This window comes from Eptatretus burgeri, chromosome 9 (assembly GCF_056783735.1).
Source record: "Eptatretus burgeri isolate ZD-2024b chromosome 9, Ebu_testis_v1, whole genome shotgun sequence".
NCBI classification, from domain to species: domain Eukaryota; kingdom Metazoa; phylum Chordata; class Myxini; order Myxiniformes; family Myxinidae; genus Eptatretus; species Eptatretus burgeri.
In genome coordinates, this window is record NC_140969.1 from 14,129,048 (window position 1) to 14,142,500 (window position 13,453).

A 13,453-nucleotide genomic window follows, 5' to 3' on the forward strand; every position below is an offset into this window, starting at 1 on the left:
ACCCATACCGCACTGGATTCCAATGTTCGGGTGGATAAAAGTATTGTGCATTATTGGGGATGTTGGCTTGATGGACAGTATTCCTTTTTTGTGTGTCTCTTTCCTGGTATAGCCTTCTATTTCAACAGATTCACAAAGTGAAAATGCTAAATCATTCATTATTCAGGATGAACCTCTCTGGACTTGGGTATGACCTCATCCTTGCATGCAGTTTCAAGCTACGATTGTGTGTATCATGTGCTTTTGCCAACAGGTTCAAGCGAAGGTGAACTTGAAGTATGACTCGTGGCATAAGGAGGTTCTGGGAAAATTTGGTCAACATTTGGGAATCTGCATGCAGGATTTCCACACACAGATCTCAAAGGTGCAGTGTGAGAGGAGTGGCTTGAAACAGATGGGAAATGGTTTCTTTATGGATTTCACTCTCAGGATCTTCATTATTTAGATTACTTAAATTATGAAAACATGGCTGTGTTTTATTAATTTTTTTGGCAAGGGAGATGCAGTGGTGGTGGGGCAACTGAGCTAAATATAGCATAACAATTGTGCATTTTGTGAGGAAAGCACCAAATTTGGCACACTAGTAGCCTATCATATTATGAACAGATTTGGATATTGGGCCATCTCAAATTCAGCCGCTGATGGCTGTGGCAGCCATTTTTCAAAATGGCCACCAGTGGTTACTGTTATGACATATCTGCTTTACTGGAGAGGAATGCAGGTTGATAGTGAAAGTTTATGTACTTATAATGGTCAAAGAAAGTCACAATTTGATTTGGTTGAGAAAAAAAGTTAAACTGGATGAATTAGTCTTATTAAGACACAGATTCTGAATGAAAACCAATGATAAACATTCATAGCACTATTGGCTTGGCACATGGTAGTAGAAGTGGTATGCGTGCATATTGACCCCGGAATCGAGCACAGTTGAGTTGCCAGCTTACACTTGTAGAGAATTTATGGCTGGCAACTTCACTGTACAGAAGACAAAGAACGTGTTATCTTCGATCCCAATCGACCAGGCTCATGAACAGAACAACGCATGCCTCAAAGGAGATGGTGGAGCAGTTGGCCTCACTGATAACCCAAGTGCCCTGCGGCGTTGGATGATTGCTGGGCCAGAAGTTGCCAGGGCCATAGAAGAGTTCCAAGATGGCCGTCAATACTGGGGGAGGCGAGAGGACACGCGTCATCACGACCAGACACCAAGTGTGCAAACCTCTTTCGCCAAGGATGTCCTTGCCCTTGTCAGCGTCATAGAAGAGCTTGGCAACCCCTTTGAGGAAGTGAGCATGGATCTGGTTGTCCTTGACATTAAGGAAATTGCAGGTCCTGCTGCAGTTGAGAATGTCAGGAATGTGAAGAAGATTGGCCAAGAGCAGTTCCAGGCTTTCACCAGAGAATGCCTGGTGGAAAGGACCAAGCCAATTGATTATGCAATTCGTCGGAACAAGCTGAAGGTGTTTAGCACTTCCACCCCGAGAAGTATGAGCAAAGGGAAACAGAAGCTGGCCTCTCTCAGGAACGACGTGGCACTTTTCCCACGGCTCTACATCGGTTGCCAGACGAGGGATGGAAACCTTGAAGAGTTATTTCGTTTTGAGAATCAAGCGTGTCCTCCAGCTCTCTCTGATGGAGAAAGTCTTCGTCTAGGTACGAAGAGTGATCTCAAATGCTCTGAAGAGTTCTCCAATGCCCAATCAGAGGCTCCTGATACCACCAGCCTAGTTCTTGATGGGGCAGTCATTGTCCAGATGCTGAAGCCTGCGGTAGCCAAGAACTTTGATGACTATGCCCAGGATGTCTTCATACCGTACCTGTCAACAAAGCTTCAGACTGTGTCCCGCCTGGACCTGGTCTGGGACCACTACGTTGCTGATTCACTGAAAGGTAGTGCAAGATCAAAGCGTGGAAAAGGAGTGCGTAGATGCGTGGTCGGAGCAGCAGTTATACCGGGAAACTGGCAGAACTTCCTCCGAGTGGACACCAACAAGACCGAGGTGTTCAAGTTCCTATCAGAAGCTATCTTCAGGTGGTTTGACCAGGATGACAAGCAGCTGGTTATCACTGATGGAGAGGCAGTCCTGAGCAAGCCACCGCTGCTAGACCTGGCCTTGCTCGCCCCATGCAGCCACGAAGAAGCTGACAGTCGAATGTTGTTGCATGCATCCCATGCAGCCAACCATGGTCACCACAAGATACTGATCAAGACAGTTGACACTGATGTTGTGGTGTTGGCTGTGTCAGTGGCCCAGGGACTACAACCAGAAGATGAACTGTGGCTAGCATTTGGCACTGGGAAGAGTTTTCGGTACCTAGCAGCCCACAAAATAGCAGCTGGCCTAGGACCAGAGAAGGCACAGGCACTCCCAATGTTTCACGCTCTGACTGGGAGTGACACTGTATCTAGCTTTGCTGGACATGGTAAGAAGACTGCTTGGACAATCTGGACCGTTCTGCCAGAACTTACAGACGCACTGCTGAAGCTATCCTCTGCACCAAGTGGCATACCAGACGATGTCATGCACACCATCGAGAGGTTCGTCATATTGCTCTATGACAGAACCAGCACGTGCAACGACATTGACAAGGCCCGGAAGAAACTCTTCGCGAAGAAGAACAACCTGCAGCTGATCCCGCCAACCAAGGCAGCTCTGGAAGAGCATGTGAAGAGGGCGGCCTACCAAGGAGGCCATGTGTGGGATCAAACACTGCTACTAATGCCAGAGCTGCCTCCTCCATCCAGCTGGGGCTGGGTCAAGAATGATGAGGGGGTGTACGAGCCACACTGGACAAAGCTACCCAAAGCAGCCCACACCTGCTATGAGCTGGTATCGTGCAAGTGCAAGAAGAGCTGTCTGAAGCGTTGCAAGTGCAAAAAGGCCGCACTTGAATGCACAGCTTTGTGTGTGTGTGAGGGAGAGTGCCCACAAAATTGAGAGAATATTAACAGAGCAGACTGTCACTGATTCAGAACATTTAAATCAAACATCTCTCGATCAATTTCCATGAGTGAGATGTCGGTATTCATATGAATGAGACGCAGCCCATGATTCGTTTGCAACCATGCTCAACAACCACTGACTTTACATAAGCGATGTTGCTATTCATATCAATCAGACGCAGCCCTTGATTCGTTTGCCACCATTCTCAACAACCAATTTCTATGAGTGAGATAGTCGTCCGGTACAACAAATAATTAGCAGCCATCTTGCAAAATGGGGGCTATCTTTAAACGTGAGGTGGCTGCAGGTTATGTTTTTCTTAATACAGCTTTTAATAAATGTTCAAACCAATGTTAGAGTGAAATTATAGTAACCACTGGCGGCCATTTTGAAAAATGGCTGCGACAGCCATCAACGGCTGAATTTGAGATGGCCCAATATCCAAATCTGTTCATAATATGTTAGGCTACTAGTGTGCCCAATTTGGTGCTTTCCTCACAAAATGCACAATTGTTATGCTAAGTTGCCCCACTATGGGAGTGGGGAGGGAGACAGTGAGGTCGGGGTGGAGGGGTTTTTTTTTGAACTCGATGAACAGGCCCAAGCAATAATAATAATATCCATTATTCTCTTTACCCCTTTGGAACTAATTTTCCTCAAGTTACGAATATATCTTAGCAGACTTGCATTCTTTAAATATTTGTACTAATTTCAGCTAAATCACCGAGACAAGTTATTTTGACCTGGGAGAAATAAAGGAAAGTAAATACATTGCTCGATCAAAACTTGTTTAAATTTCAGCTCAAGAAACCCTATGCTATTGCATTGTTGCAGGATATTCATGATTTGAACATTTAAATTTATCATAATAGCAAAGAACCCATTCTTATGAAATGGTTAATTCACTCAAAATTAGACTGCTTAAACCTCCCGGAAATGGCATATATCTTTCAGCCCCTCTCACCGGAATTCGTGCTTTGCCAAATATATTTACATGGAGAGAATTGGGGTCCTCCCATCCTGAACGCCCAGGACTATTAAGTTTTTTTTTTTATTTTTTATTTTTATTTTTTGCTTTTTTTTAACCACCGAAAGTCTTCCCAGACACAACCCAATTACAATCACCTGTTTTCAACTCATTCAATCCAGCAATTCAGGATTGCATACAAGTCAAACAATCACACAAGCACACTTTTTGAATTAAAGTATGATTAAATTAGCTGTAGGATCGAATACAACACTGAAAAGTTTTTTTTAAAAGATTGAATCATAACAAGAAGATGTTACGGATCAATAATATATACAACCTAATTTGAAATGTTGTTCAAATATTGTTGAAGGCTCGCCACGAGGGGAAACACTCGAATCCCTTTCAAACGCCCAGTCCTGAGTCCGCCGGGTACAGATAACGCTGCGCACCGGCAGGTTGCTAAGCAACCATGAGCGCCGATTGGGACTGCCAATCCGGGCAGGGTTACATACTTTGCGTGATACCTGTGAACCTGTGAACGACCGAACCAATTGGAGTCTCGTGCCCTCAGCGCACACGCGGATTACTGCCCAGCGATACAGTTAGTGTGTGCCTGGTTAACAAGAGCAAATTAACGGGGGAGAACTTCCCCGTGAAACTAAAGTGTGAACCATGCAGGACCAATGTAGTACAGTAGATTAAGTCAACATTTCACCAGAATCGTTCAAAATGTGAAAAAAGTGTGAAAACTGGTACACATGACTACTTTTATATGCTTTTCATATAAGAGCAGGACACACATGATCAGACGATATTACGGCCGCCATCTTGAATTTCAAAATGGCCACCACCGAAAACTATTTTTACGATATCTTGGTCACCAAGAGGCCTAAGCACTCGAATAAAGAGTCTAACCCAATGTTTTCACACACAAAGAATCCAATAAACACACTTATAATGCTCCATTTTCAGTCTTTCTGCTTTAAAATCGAAATGAGACCCTTTCATAAACAACTAAATACTTAAAAGTGTTTGCTCGATGTTTGATATCCAAATGCTATGAGCGTGTGGAAATGGCTTTCTCCAATTTAATTGGTAGCGTCTCTTTTGCTGGTAGAATATTCAGAAGTAGCACCAGCAGGTCTATGACAAACTGACTTGTATGCACCAGTTGTTGCAGATCAAGTAAAAGCTGAATCGAGCGTCATGTCCGCATCCGGAGAGAAAGAAGACGGCTGGTTGAGTGCAATGTTAGAATTTGTATCAAACAAGACGGAACTTGATACCAAAGACTTTGTCTCATGGGCAGCTTACCATGCCAATAGGCAATAGATGAATGTGTTGAAGTCTTTTCTTTCAAGCTTCTGGGTCTCACTATCTGCCATGACCTTTCCTGGGAAAGTCACATTTCCAACCTTGCCTCAAAAGCCAGTCGCCGACTGGGAATCCTCCGTCGTGCAAAGTCCTTCCTCGGCCCTCTTGAGCTCCTGACTACTTACAAAGCTTTTGTCCGTAGCCTGATGGAGTACTGCTCTCCCCTCTGGGCTGGTGCTCCTGCCTCCCACCTTTCTCGACTTCACGCTGTCGAAACCAGGGCTTTTAAGATCATTGGCATCTCCCGCAATGAAGCTGAGTCTTTGGGCCTCTCACTCAATCACCGCAGGTTGGTCGGTGGTCTTTCTGTCTTCTACCGACTCCTCTCCAGCCTTGCCCCCCTGCTCTCTCTGCGATTTGTCCCAACCACATTTCCACAGGGCGCTCAAGGTCCGCCAACAACCCCCTTCTGGTAAAACTACCAAAATCACGAATCACTGCTCATCTTCACTCTTTCATTCCTCTTTTTCCCGCCTTTGGAATAAACTTCCTCACTCTATTCTTTCCCATTCTTCCCTCCAGGCTTTCAAAACAGCTGTTCACCACCACCTCTTATCTTCCCCCATCCAAATCCTCGATCTTTTCTACCCCCGATAATCCACCCAAGCCCACTTCCTTCAATTCTCCTGCTTTCCTTCCTGAAAGTCCCTGTAATGTCCATCTTCTCCTCGCCATGTTCCCCGTCCCATCCCCATCCCTCTCCCTTCCACAGTTCACCTGTGTCTGTTCCCCAATGTTTTGTCCCTTCCACTCCCACCCCTCTTGTCTCATGCCTCCTTGCTGTGAGTTGTGTGTTAGCTCTCATACGAGCCTCGACCAAGGTATACAAAAAAAAAAAAAAAAAAAAAAAAAAATCAGCTGAGATCAGACCAGTGTCACCCATTGCATTGATGCCTTTGTTCACAGAACCAGCACATACGCCAGCTATGATAGCACATGCTATGCGTCTCGTGGCTAGGACGATTCAGCATTTGCACCCTGATCAAATACCTGTGATAACCATGGATCAGCCATTATATTCCATTGCGAAACAAGTCCAGTGGGCATGGCCAGACCATATTGGCGAGGCTAAATTTGTGGTGGTAATGGGAGGTCTCCACATAGAGATGAATGTGTTGAAATTACTTGGAGATTTCCTCAGTGGTAGCGGATGGACAGCAGTTCTTGTGCAGTCTGAAGTCACAACCTCTGGTCGAGCTGATGATATGTTGAAGGGTTCGCATGTCACCAAGTCTCGCGATGTACACCAAGTAACGGCTGCAGCTTTGCACCTCCTTCGGAAATCTGCGTACATCACATATTATGCCAAATCACTTGGACCAGATGATGACACGATGAATTTTGAAACTTGGCATCAAGTCAATTGCAGTAAGGTTCCTCAATTCCAATACTGGGCTTTGGTTCTGGATCTTGAACTTCTACTCTTGCAATTTGTGCGTTCTCTGCGTGAAGCAAAGTTTGAGTTGTACGTTCAGTGCCTTGGACAAATTGTTCCATGGATGTTTTCTTTGGATCATACAAATTATGCAAGATGGCTCTCTAAACATATCAAGGACATGGTACAGCTTTGTCAGCAAGTGCCGTCACTTCATGAGCAATTTGAGAAGGGTAACTTTGTGGTGCAGAGATCACCTCACACTTTCTCTACTATGGCTATGGACCAATCCCACGAACAGATGAATGATCACATCAAAGGAGATGGCGGTGTGATTGGAATCACTGATAATCCTGCTTTGATCAAGTGGATTACAGCTGGTCCTGAAGTGGCTCGAATCATCGACAAGTTTGAGAGTTCATTTGGAAATACTTCCACAAAATATACAGAGCACCATGATCAGGGACAATCCATTCAGTTGAAATTTGCCCAACACGTTAAAGCTGTGGTTGCAACATTTGAAGAATTAGGTAATCCCTTCACAGAAGATACAAATGATCTGATTGTGCTGGACACAAAGGAGGTGATGACAGAAGATGCAATCTTTCGGCTGAGGAATGTGGAAGCAGATGGGCAGTCAAAATATGACACATATGCTGCTGAACGCTTGGAGCAGTGAATAAAACCAATTTCAGACATCACACCAAAGAACAACATGGCTCCCTTCCACAAGACTTCACCCTCAAATCACTCCAGAACATCACACCAAATTAGGACTCTGAAAAGCAACTGTGAGTTGTTTGGCAGAATGTACCTATCTTGTCAGTCCTGAGAAGGGGACATGGATGAATGCTTCAGTCATGAAAACCAGGGATCACCACCTTCTCTATCAGACATGGCAGAACTGAGGCAGTGTACTAAATCACACCTTATGAGATGTTTCAACAAGCTGGCTACTAGTATGGCTTCTGAGTGTGGTCCAACAGAGGTAGATGCCAAGATTCTCGATGGATCTGTTATAGTCAATATCCTGCTTGACTATTGATAAAGTCAATAGTCCTGCTCAACATTCGGAGACTTTGCTGAAAATGTGTTCTTGCCTTATCTGCTGAGAAATCTGCAAAACACAAAATGTCTGGATGTTATATGGGATCGATATATTGACAACAGTTTGAAGAGTTCAACGAGAAAGAGGAGGGGAACAAGGAGCCGCATTATTGTCACAAATTCTACGCCAATTCTGCAGAACTGGCAGAGCTTTCTTCGCATGGACCAAAATAAGAGTGAGCTGTCACAGTGCGTCGCTAAGTTATCCACACAAGAGAAGAAGCCATATAGCACACAAGATACCAATGTCATCTTTTCCCAAGAGTGCAACAGAGAATCTTCTCGAGCTCCATGCAAACATGAAGAAACCGATACGAGATTATTCTTGTATGCTCTCCATTGTGCACAAAATAGCCATCACAGAATCCTGATCAGGTCAATCGACACTGATGTTGTTGTCCTAGCAATGGCCATACTTCACACTTTATCCCTTGACGAACTATGGGTTGCATATGGAGTCAAGAAACACTACAGGTTAATACCGGCTCACACGATTGCAAACGGTCTTGGTGAAAATAAGGCCAAAGCTCTTCTGTTCTTCCATGCCTTCACTGGCTGTGACATGTCGTCGTTATTCAGTGGTATTGGGAAGAAAACCGCTTGGGATACCTGGACCAATTTCCCTGATATAACGGACACTTTCTTGAGTTTATCCCAAGAGCCTTCATCAGTCTCAGATGAGAATGTGTGTCAATTGGAAAGGTTCGTCATACGTCTTTATGGTAGAACCAGTGAATGCACCGAGGTGAATCAGGCAAGGAAGCTTCTGTTCGTGAAAGGAAGCCAAATAGATTGCCTACCCCCCACAAAGGCAGCCCTCACGGAACATATCAAGAGGTCGACATACCAGGCAGGACACATCTGGGGCCAAGCGCTGATATCGAAGCAGCAGTTACCAAGCCCATGTGACTGGGGATGGACGAAGAATGCCATTGAACAGTGGATACCTTTCTGGACAGCCCTTGCCGAGGCGGACAAATCCTGCACAGAGCTGATCAAATGCGGCTGCAAAAAGGCATGCAGACCACCATGCAAATGTTTCTGTGCATCTCTCCCGTGCACTGAACTTTGCCATTGTGCAGGAACATGTTATCAGACAGAGTGAAGTCAAAACTGTATCTCGACCAGATGAACTACACTTGGGACAGTGTATATGTCATTTTAAAGCAGAAAGACTGACAAAAGAGCATTTTAAGTGTGTTCATTGGATTCCTTGTGTGTGAAAACATTGGATTAGACTCTTTATTCATTTTGCTCGGTCTCTTGGTGACTGAGATATCGTAAAATATTATTTTTGGTGGTGGCCATTTTGAAATTCAAGATGGCGGCCGTAAATGTATTCTAATCAGGTGTGTCCTGCTCTTATATGAAAGAACGTATAAAAATGAACATGCATGCCAATTTTCACACTTTTTTTCACAAACTGAATGATTTTTCTTTAATCGACTGTACTAATGGGGAGAAGAAGAATACAGACGGATCAGTACATTTATAAGCAATTTATTATGAAGCAAGGGTGAGCCCTTTGCTTACATGGTTGCTTTATGCAGCTTCTTCACCGAGAAGAGTATGGGAGGAGTCGATTTTTAAAAATAAAATCCCAGCCACCTGGGTTTAATTGATTAGGTGAAAGCTAATTGGTTATTCCCTCCATTCACATGTGAGAGATGTGGGTAGGTTCTCGTTTTTCATTTATATGTTGACTGCTTTTGACGTTTACACGTGGCACATGCTTGGGAGCCTTGATGAGTAAGCATTTGTGTCTGTTCTGTCGCTGATGACTCACCAACAAGTGATGAAACTGGTCTGGCAGCTGAGGGGGTGTGTCGCATTGGGATTCTCATGTGTGTACTGTTTATGAACATCTTTCCAGCTGTGGAGGAAATCTGGGAAGGGTTAGAAACAGCAAAGGGCTTACCTTGGAAGCCTTTCATGGTTGCTTTATGCAGCTTCTTTGGCTATAAGAAGAGGTTGGGAGGAGTCGAGATTAAATATATATATATATATATATATATATATATATATATATATATATATATATATATATATATATATATATATATATATTTTCCAGCCGCCTCGATTTCAAAGTCAAAGGGCAGAGGAGCTCCTTGTGAGCCAACGGCCATCCATATCTAGTGACCACCTGTGTGTGCTGACGTCCTCCTACAGTTGGGTTACTTTTTAAGGAGTTTGGTAGCAGGATTTGCACTCCATCCACCATGAAACCCTTCACTCTGCAAAACACAAAAAAAAAATCTGAAAAACCACTCTGTGGGAGTACCCACTGTGCAGCTGCCCTCCGCAGGGCAGCTCACTGGATAACGGAATTGAGGCAAAGCCTTCGGGTCCCCCGCTCTTTAATAGGAGGAAAACCATGGGGTAACCTTCCCGGGTCAGATTGCGGTCGTGTGTGTCGGGGTGGTACTGATGTGTCGTTCACCAGACGGCAGTCTCCTTGCGTTAAACTGAAGCAGTCCCTTCGGGTGAGCGCCTGGATTGTCCTATCCCTAAGAGAAGATGTTCACCTGTCTTATCATCTGAGCTGAAGCTCCTGAACTTCGGTATTGCAGCACTATCTGCGGTTCGGAGACCGGATAGTGGTGAGATCATAGCGGGTGGTTACACCAACTATTGGTCTGGTTACTTTGATGGTTACCATGCCCAAGGAGTTGCTGTAGCTGTGTCAAATAATAATTGAGGTCACATCATTCAACAAGTGTATTGTGAGATGAAGAATTAGTCACTCCTTGGGTGTCGCTTCCCTGGTCTCTGTATATGCTCCGACTGAGGCGAGTGATCTCACTGTGAAGGACGCATTTTATGCCACACTCGAGTCTGTGGTTGATCAGTGCCCCAGTCGAGATACTCTTCTAGTCTTGGGGGATTTCAATGCAACGACTGGAACTGATAGGGATGGTTATGAGACACTTGTTGGTCCCCATGGGTCTGGAACTGTGAACCAGAAAAACACTAAGTTCCTTGACTTTGCAAGAAGTTATGGACTTAGGGTGGCTGGTTCCTGGTTTCAGCACCCACAGGCTCATCACTGGACTTGGTATTCCAATGCTGGTGGTGTGGCAAAGGAGATTGACCGTGTGCTTGTTGATCGTCGCTGGAGGATGATTCAGAACTGCAAGGTCTACCGGAGTGCTCAGTTCCTCAATACTGACCACAGGCTTGTGGTAGCAACTCTGAAGTTGCAGCTTAAATCTAGGAGAATGGTACCATCCCAGCCTTGGGTGGGTGTTGGCAAGCTCAAGGATGAGAGGGTAGCGGAGGAGTTTGCGAACAGGCTGAGGGGGATTTGGGGGGTCTGGGTGCTTTGGGGAATGTGGAATGCCTTTAAGACCACCGTTCTTGATGTTGCCAGTGGATGTCTTGGAACTCATTGTGGGGCGAAGAAGAATTTTGACTCAAGGGACACTGGATACCATCAACCAGAGTTGCAGGGACAGGCTTGATGACAGAGCTGAGCTGTTGAGAAAGTTGAGGTGCAAAACTGTCATGCGCTGAGGATGAACAAGAAGCCGATGTGCGAGGAATCTGTGAGGGGGTGGGGCATCACCTGTGGTCAAGTGATTCTCGTCCTGCTTACAGGGGAATTTATGCATTGCATTCATCCAAGCCCATCCCTTGGTGTACTGCAGTGAGAGCAGAGTGTGGTGGGCTCTTGACAGAGGAGTCCGAAGTGAAGGTCCGCTGGGCCGGTTACTTTGAGCGGCTGGACCAGGCTAATCCACCAGCTATTGAGTTGGATGTCTGGGGTGTTATTATCCCTCTTGCTGACCCTCCATTCAACTGTCGTCCACCTTCGTTTGTGGAAACACAGGCTGTGGTGAACCGGTTGAAATGGGGTAAATCTCCAAGGGTTTGTGGCATCCATGCTGAACCTTTCAAAGCTGGTGGAAATGCTGTACTCACGTCGTTGCATGCAGTTCTGTGCTCTGCCTGGAACACAGGCATCATCCCAAATGACTGGAAGAGAGGCCTTGTTGTCCCTCTCTGGAAAGGGAAGGGTGATCGCCAGGACTGCAAAAACTACCGAGGGGTGACGCTGCTCTCATTTCCAGGGTGAAGTCTTTACTCGGATAATTCTTGATTTGGTGCGCCACCATTTGCTTTGTGCATCAGTGCCCAGAGCAGTCAGGCTTTACACCAAAGAGGTCAATGATTGACCGTATCCTTGCCCTTCAGGTGCTCACTGAACGCAGATGAGAGTTTTGGCAGGGCTGCTTGCAGCTTATGTGGATCTCTGCAAAGCGTTTGATTCAGTGATTTGGGATGCTCTCTGGAGAATTATTGGCCTTCTTGGGGTGCCACCAAAACGGATCAATCTGATGTCTGAACTGTATTCTGGTACTGAGTGTGCTGTGAGATGTGGTAATACCATCTCTGACATGTTTCCATTTGTTCCTGAAGTTCCTCAGAGGTGTGTTCTGACCCCAACAATTTTCAGTGCTTCTATGGACTGGATTCCACGGAGGATGTCGGAGAGATCAAGCTGTGATATGTCATGATCTCTGGCCTTGATTTCATGGATGATGCAGTCATCTTTGCGGAGACACTGGATATCCTTTTGGGTTCCCTTGAGGTGCTGACTGAGGATTCGGTGCTGCTGGGATTACGGGTTTTGTGGGTCAAAACTAAGATCCAAGCTTCCAAGGACATCTTGGAAGCTGCTGTCTTGTGTGTACCTGTTTGTTGTGAGGATGTTGAGGTCACAAAGAGATTCATTTACTTTGACAGTGATATTCATTTCTCTGCCGGTTGTGAGCCAGAGGTCTATAGACGTCTGGGTCTGGCTTAAGTAGTCATTGATTCACTGGATCATGGGGTGTGGCGCTGTTGGTACCTGTGCAGGAGGACGAAAGTCCGAGTCTTCAGATTCTTGGTGCTCTCAGCCTTCCTCTTCGGATGTGAGACTTGAACTCTGGCCAGGGATCTGAGATGGAGACTTAATTCCTTTGGTATCAGGTCTCTTCGGAGAATCCTTGGGGATCGCTGGTTGGATTTTGTGTCCAACAAGCGGTTGCTGAGAGCAAATCAAATGAGATTTGTTTCCTGCATAGTTCGTGAGCATCAGCTGCGGCTGTATGGACATGTGACTCGTTTTCCTGACGCTGATCCTGCTCACCAGATTCTCTCAGCGAGGGAGCCTCGTGAGTGGAGGAAGCCAATGGGCCGACCATGTGCCTCGTGGTTGCAGCAGGATGATTGGCATCTCAAGGAGATGAGGATGGGCCAGGCATCTGCCTGGGAGATGGCCAGACGGAGGCCCATGGAGTACTGGCGGAAAGTGGACTGAGCGACGCGCTGCTCCGGTGCATGCTCCCACACGTCACCTGACCTGGGTTTAATTGATTAGATGAGAGCTACTTGTTTATTCCCTCCATTCACAGATGAGAGATGTGGGTGGGTCCTCGCTTCATATATATATATATATATATATATATATATATATATATATATATATATATATATATATATATATATATATATATACAGTGGTACCTTTACATACGAATGTTTCAGGTTACGAAGCGCCTCAACGGGAAAATATTGCCTTTAGTTACGAAGGTGTTTCAGGATACGAAGTCAAAAATACAGTACAGTACGCGCTGCTTTTCGCTGCTCCCAGAGTTTCCCGAACGTAAACAAACTTGTGGCTGCTCTGCCATT

The 13,453-nt window shown here is 45.5% G+C and overlaps 1 protein-coding gene across 2 annotated transcripts in view; it reads left to right on the forward strand.

The window, feature by feature from the left end:
- The window catches only part of LOC147019568 (cytoplasmic dynein 1 heavy chain 1-like), a 328,064-nt gene that overhangs the window by 75,780 nt on the left and 238,831 nt on the right, over positions 1–13,453 (forward strand). For both annotated transcript variants that reach the window (XM_085894142.1, XM_085894141.1), the window contains exon 17: positions 254–364. In XM_085894142.1, coding sequence (XP_085750268.1) covers positions 254–364 — 111 coding nt within the window. The remainder of the gene's footprint in view (positions 1–253; positions 365–13,453) is intronic.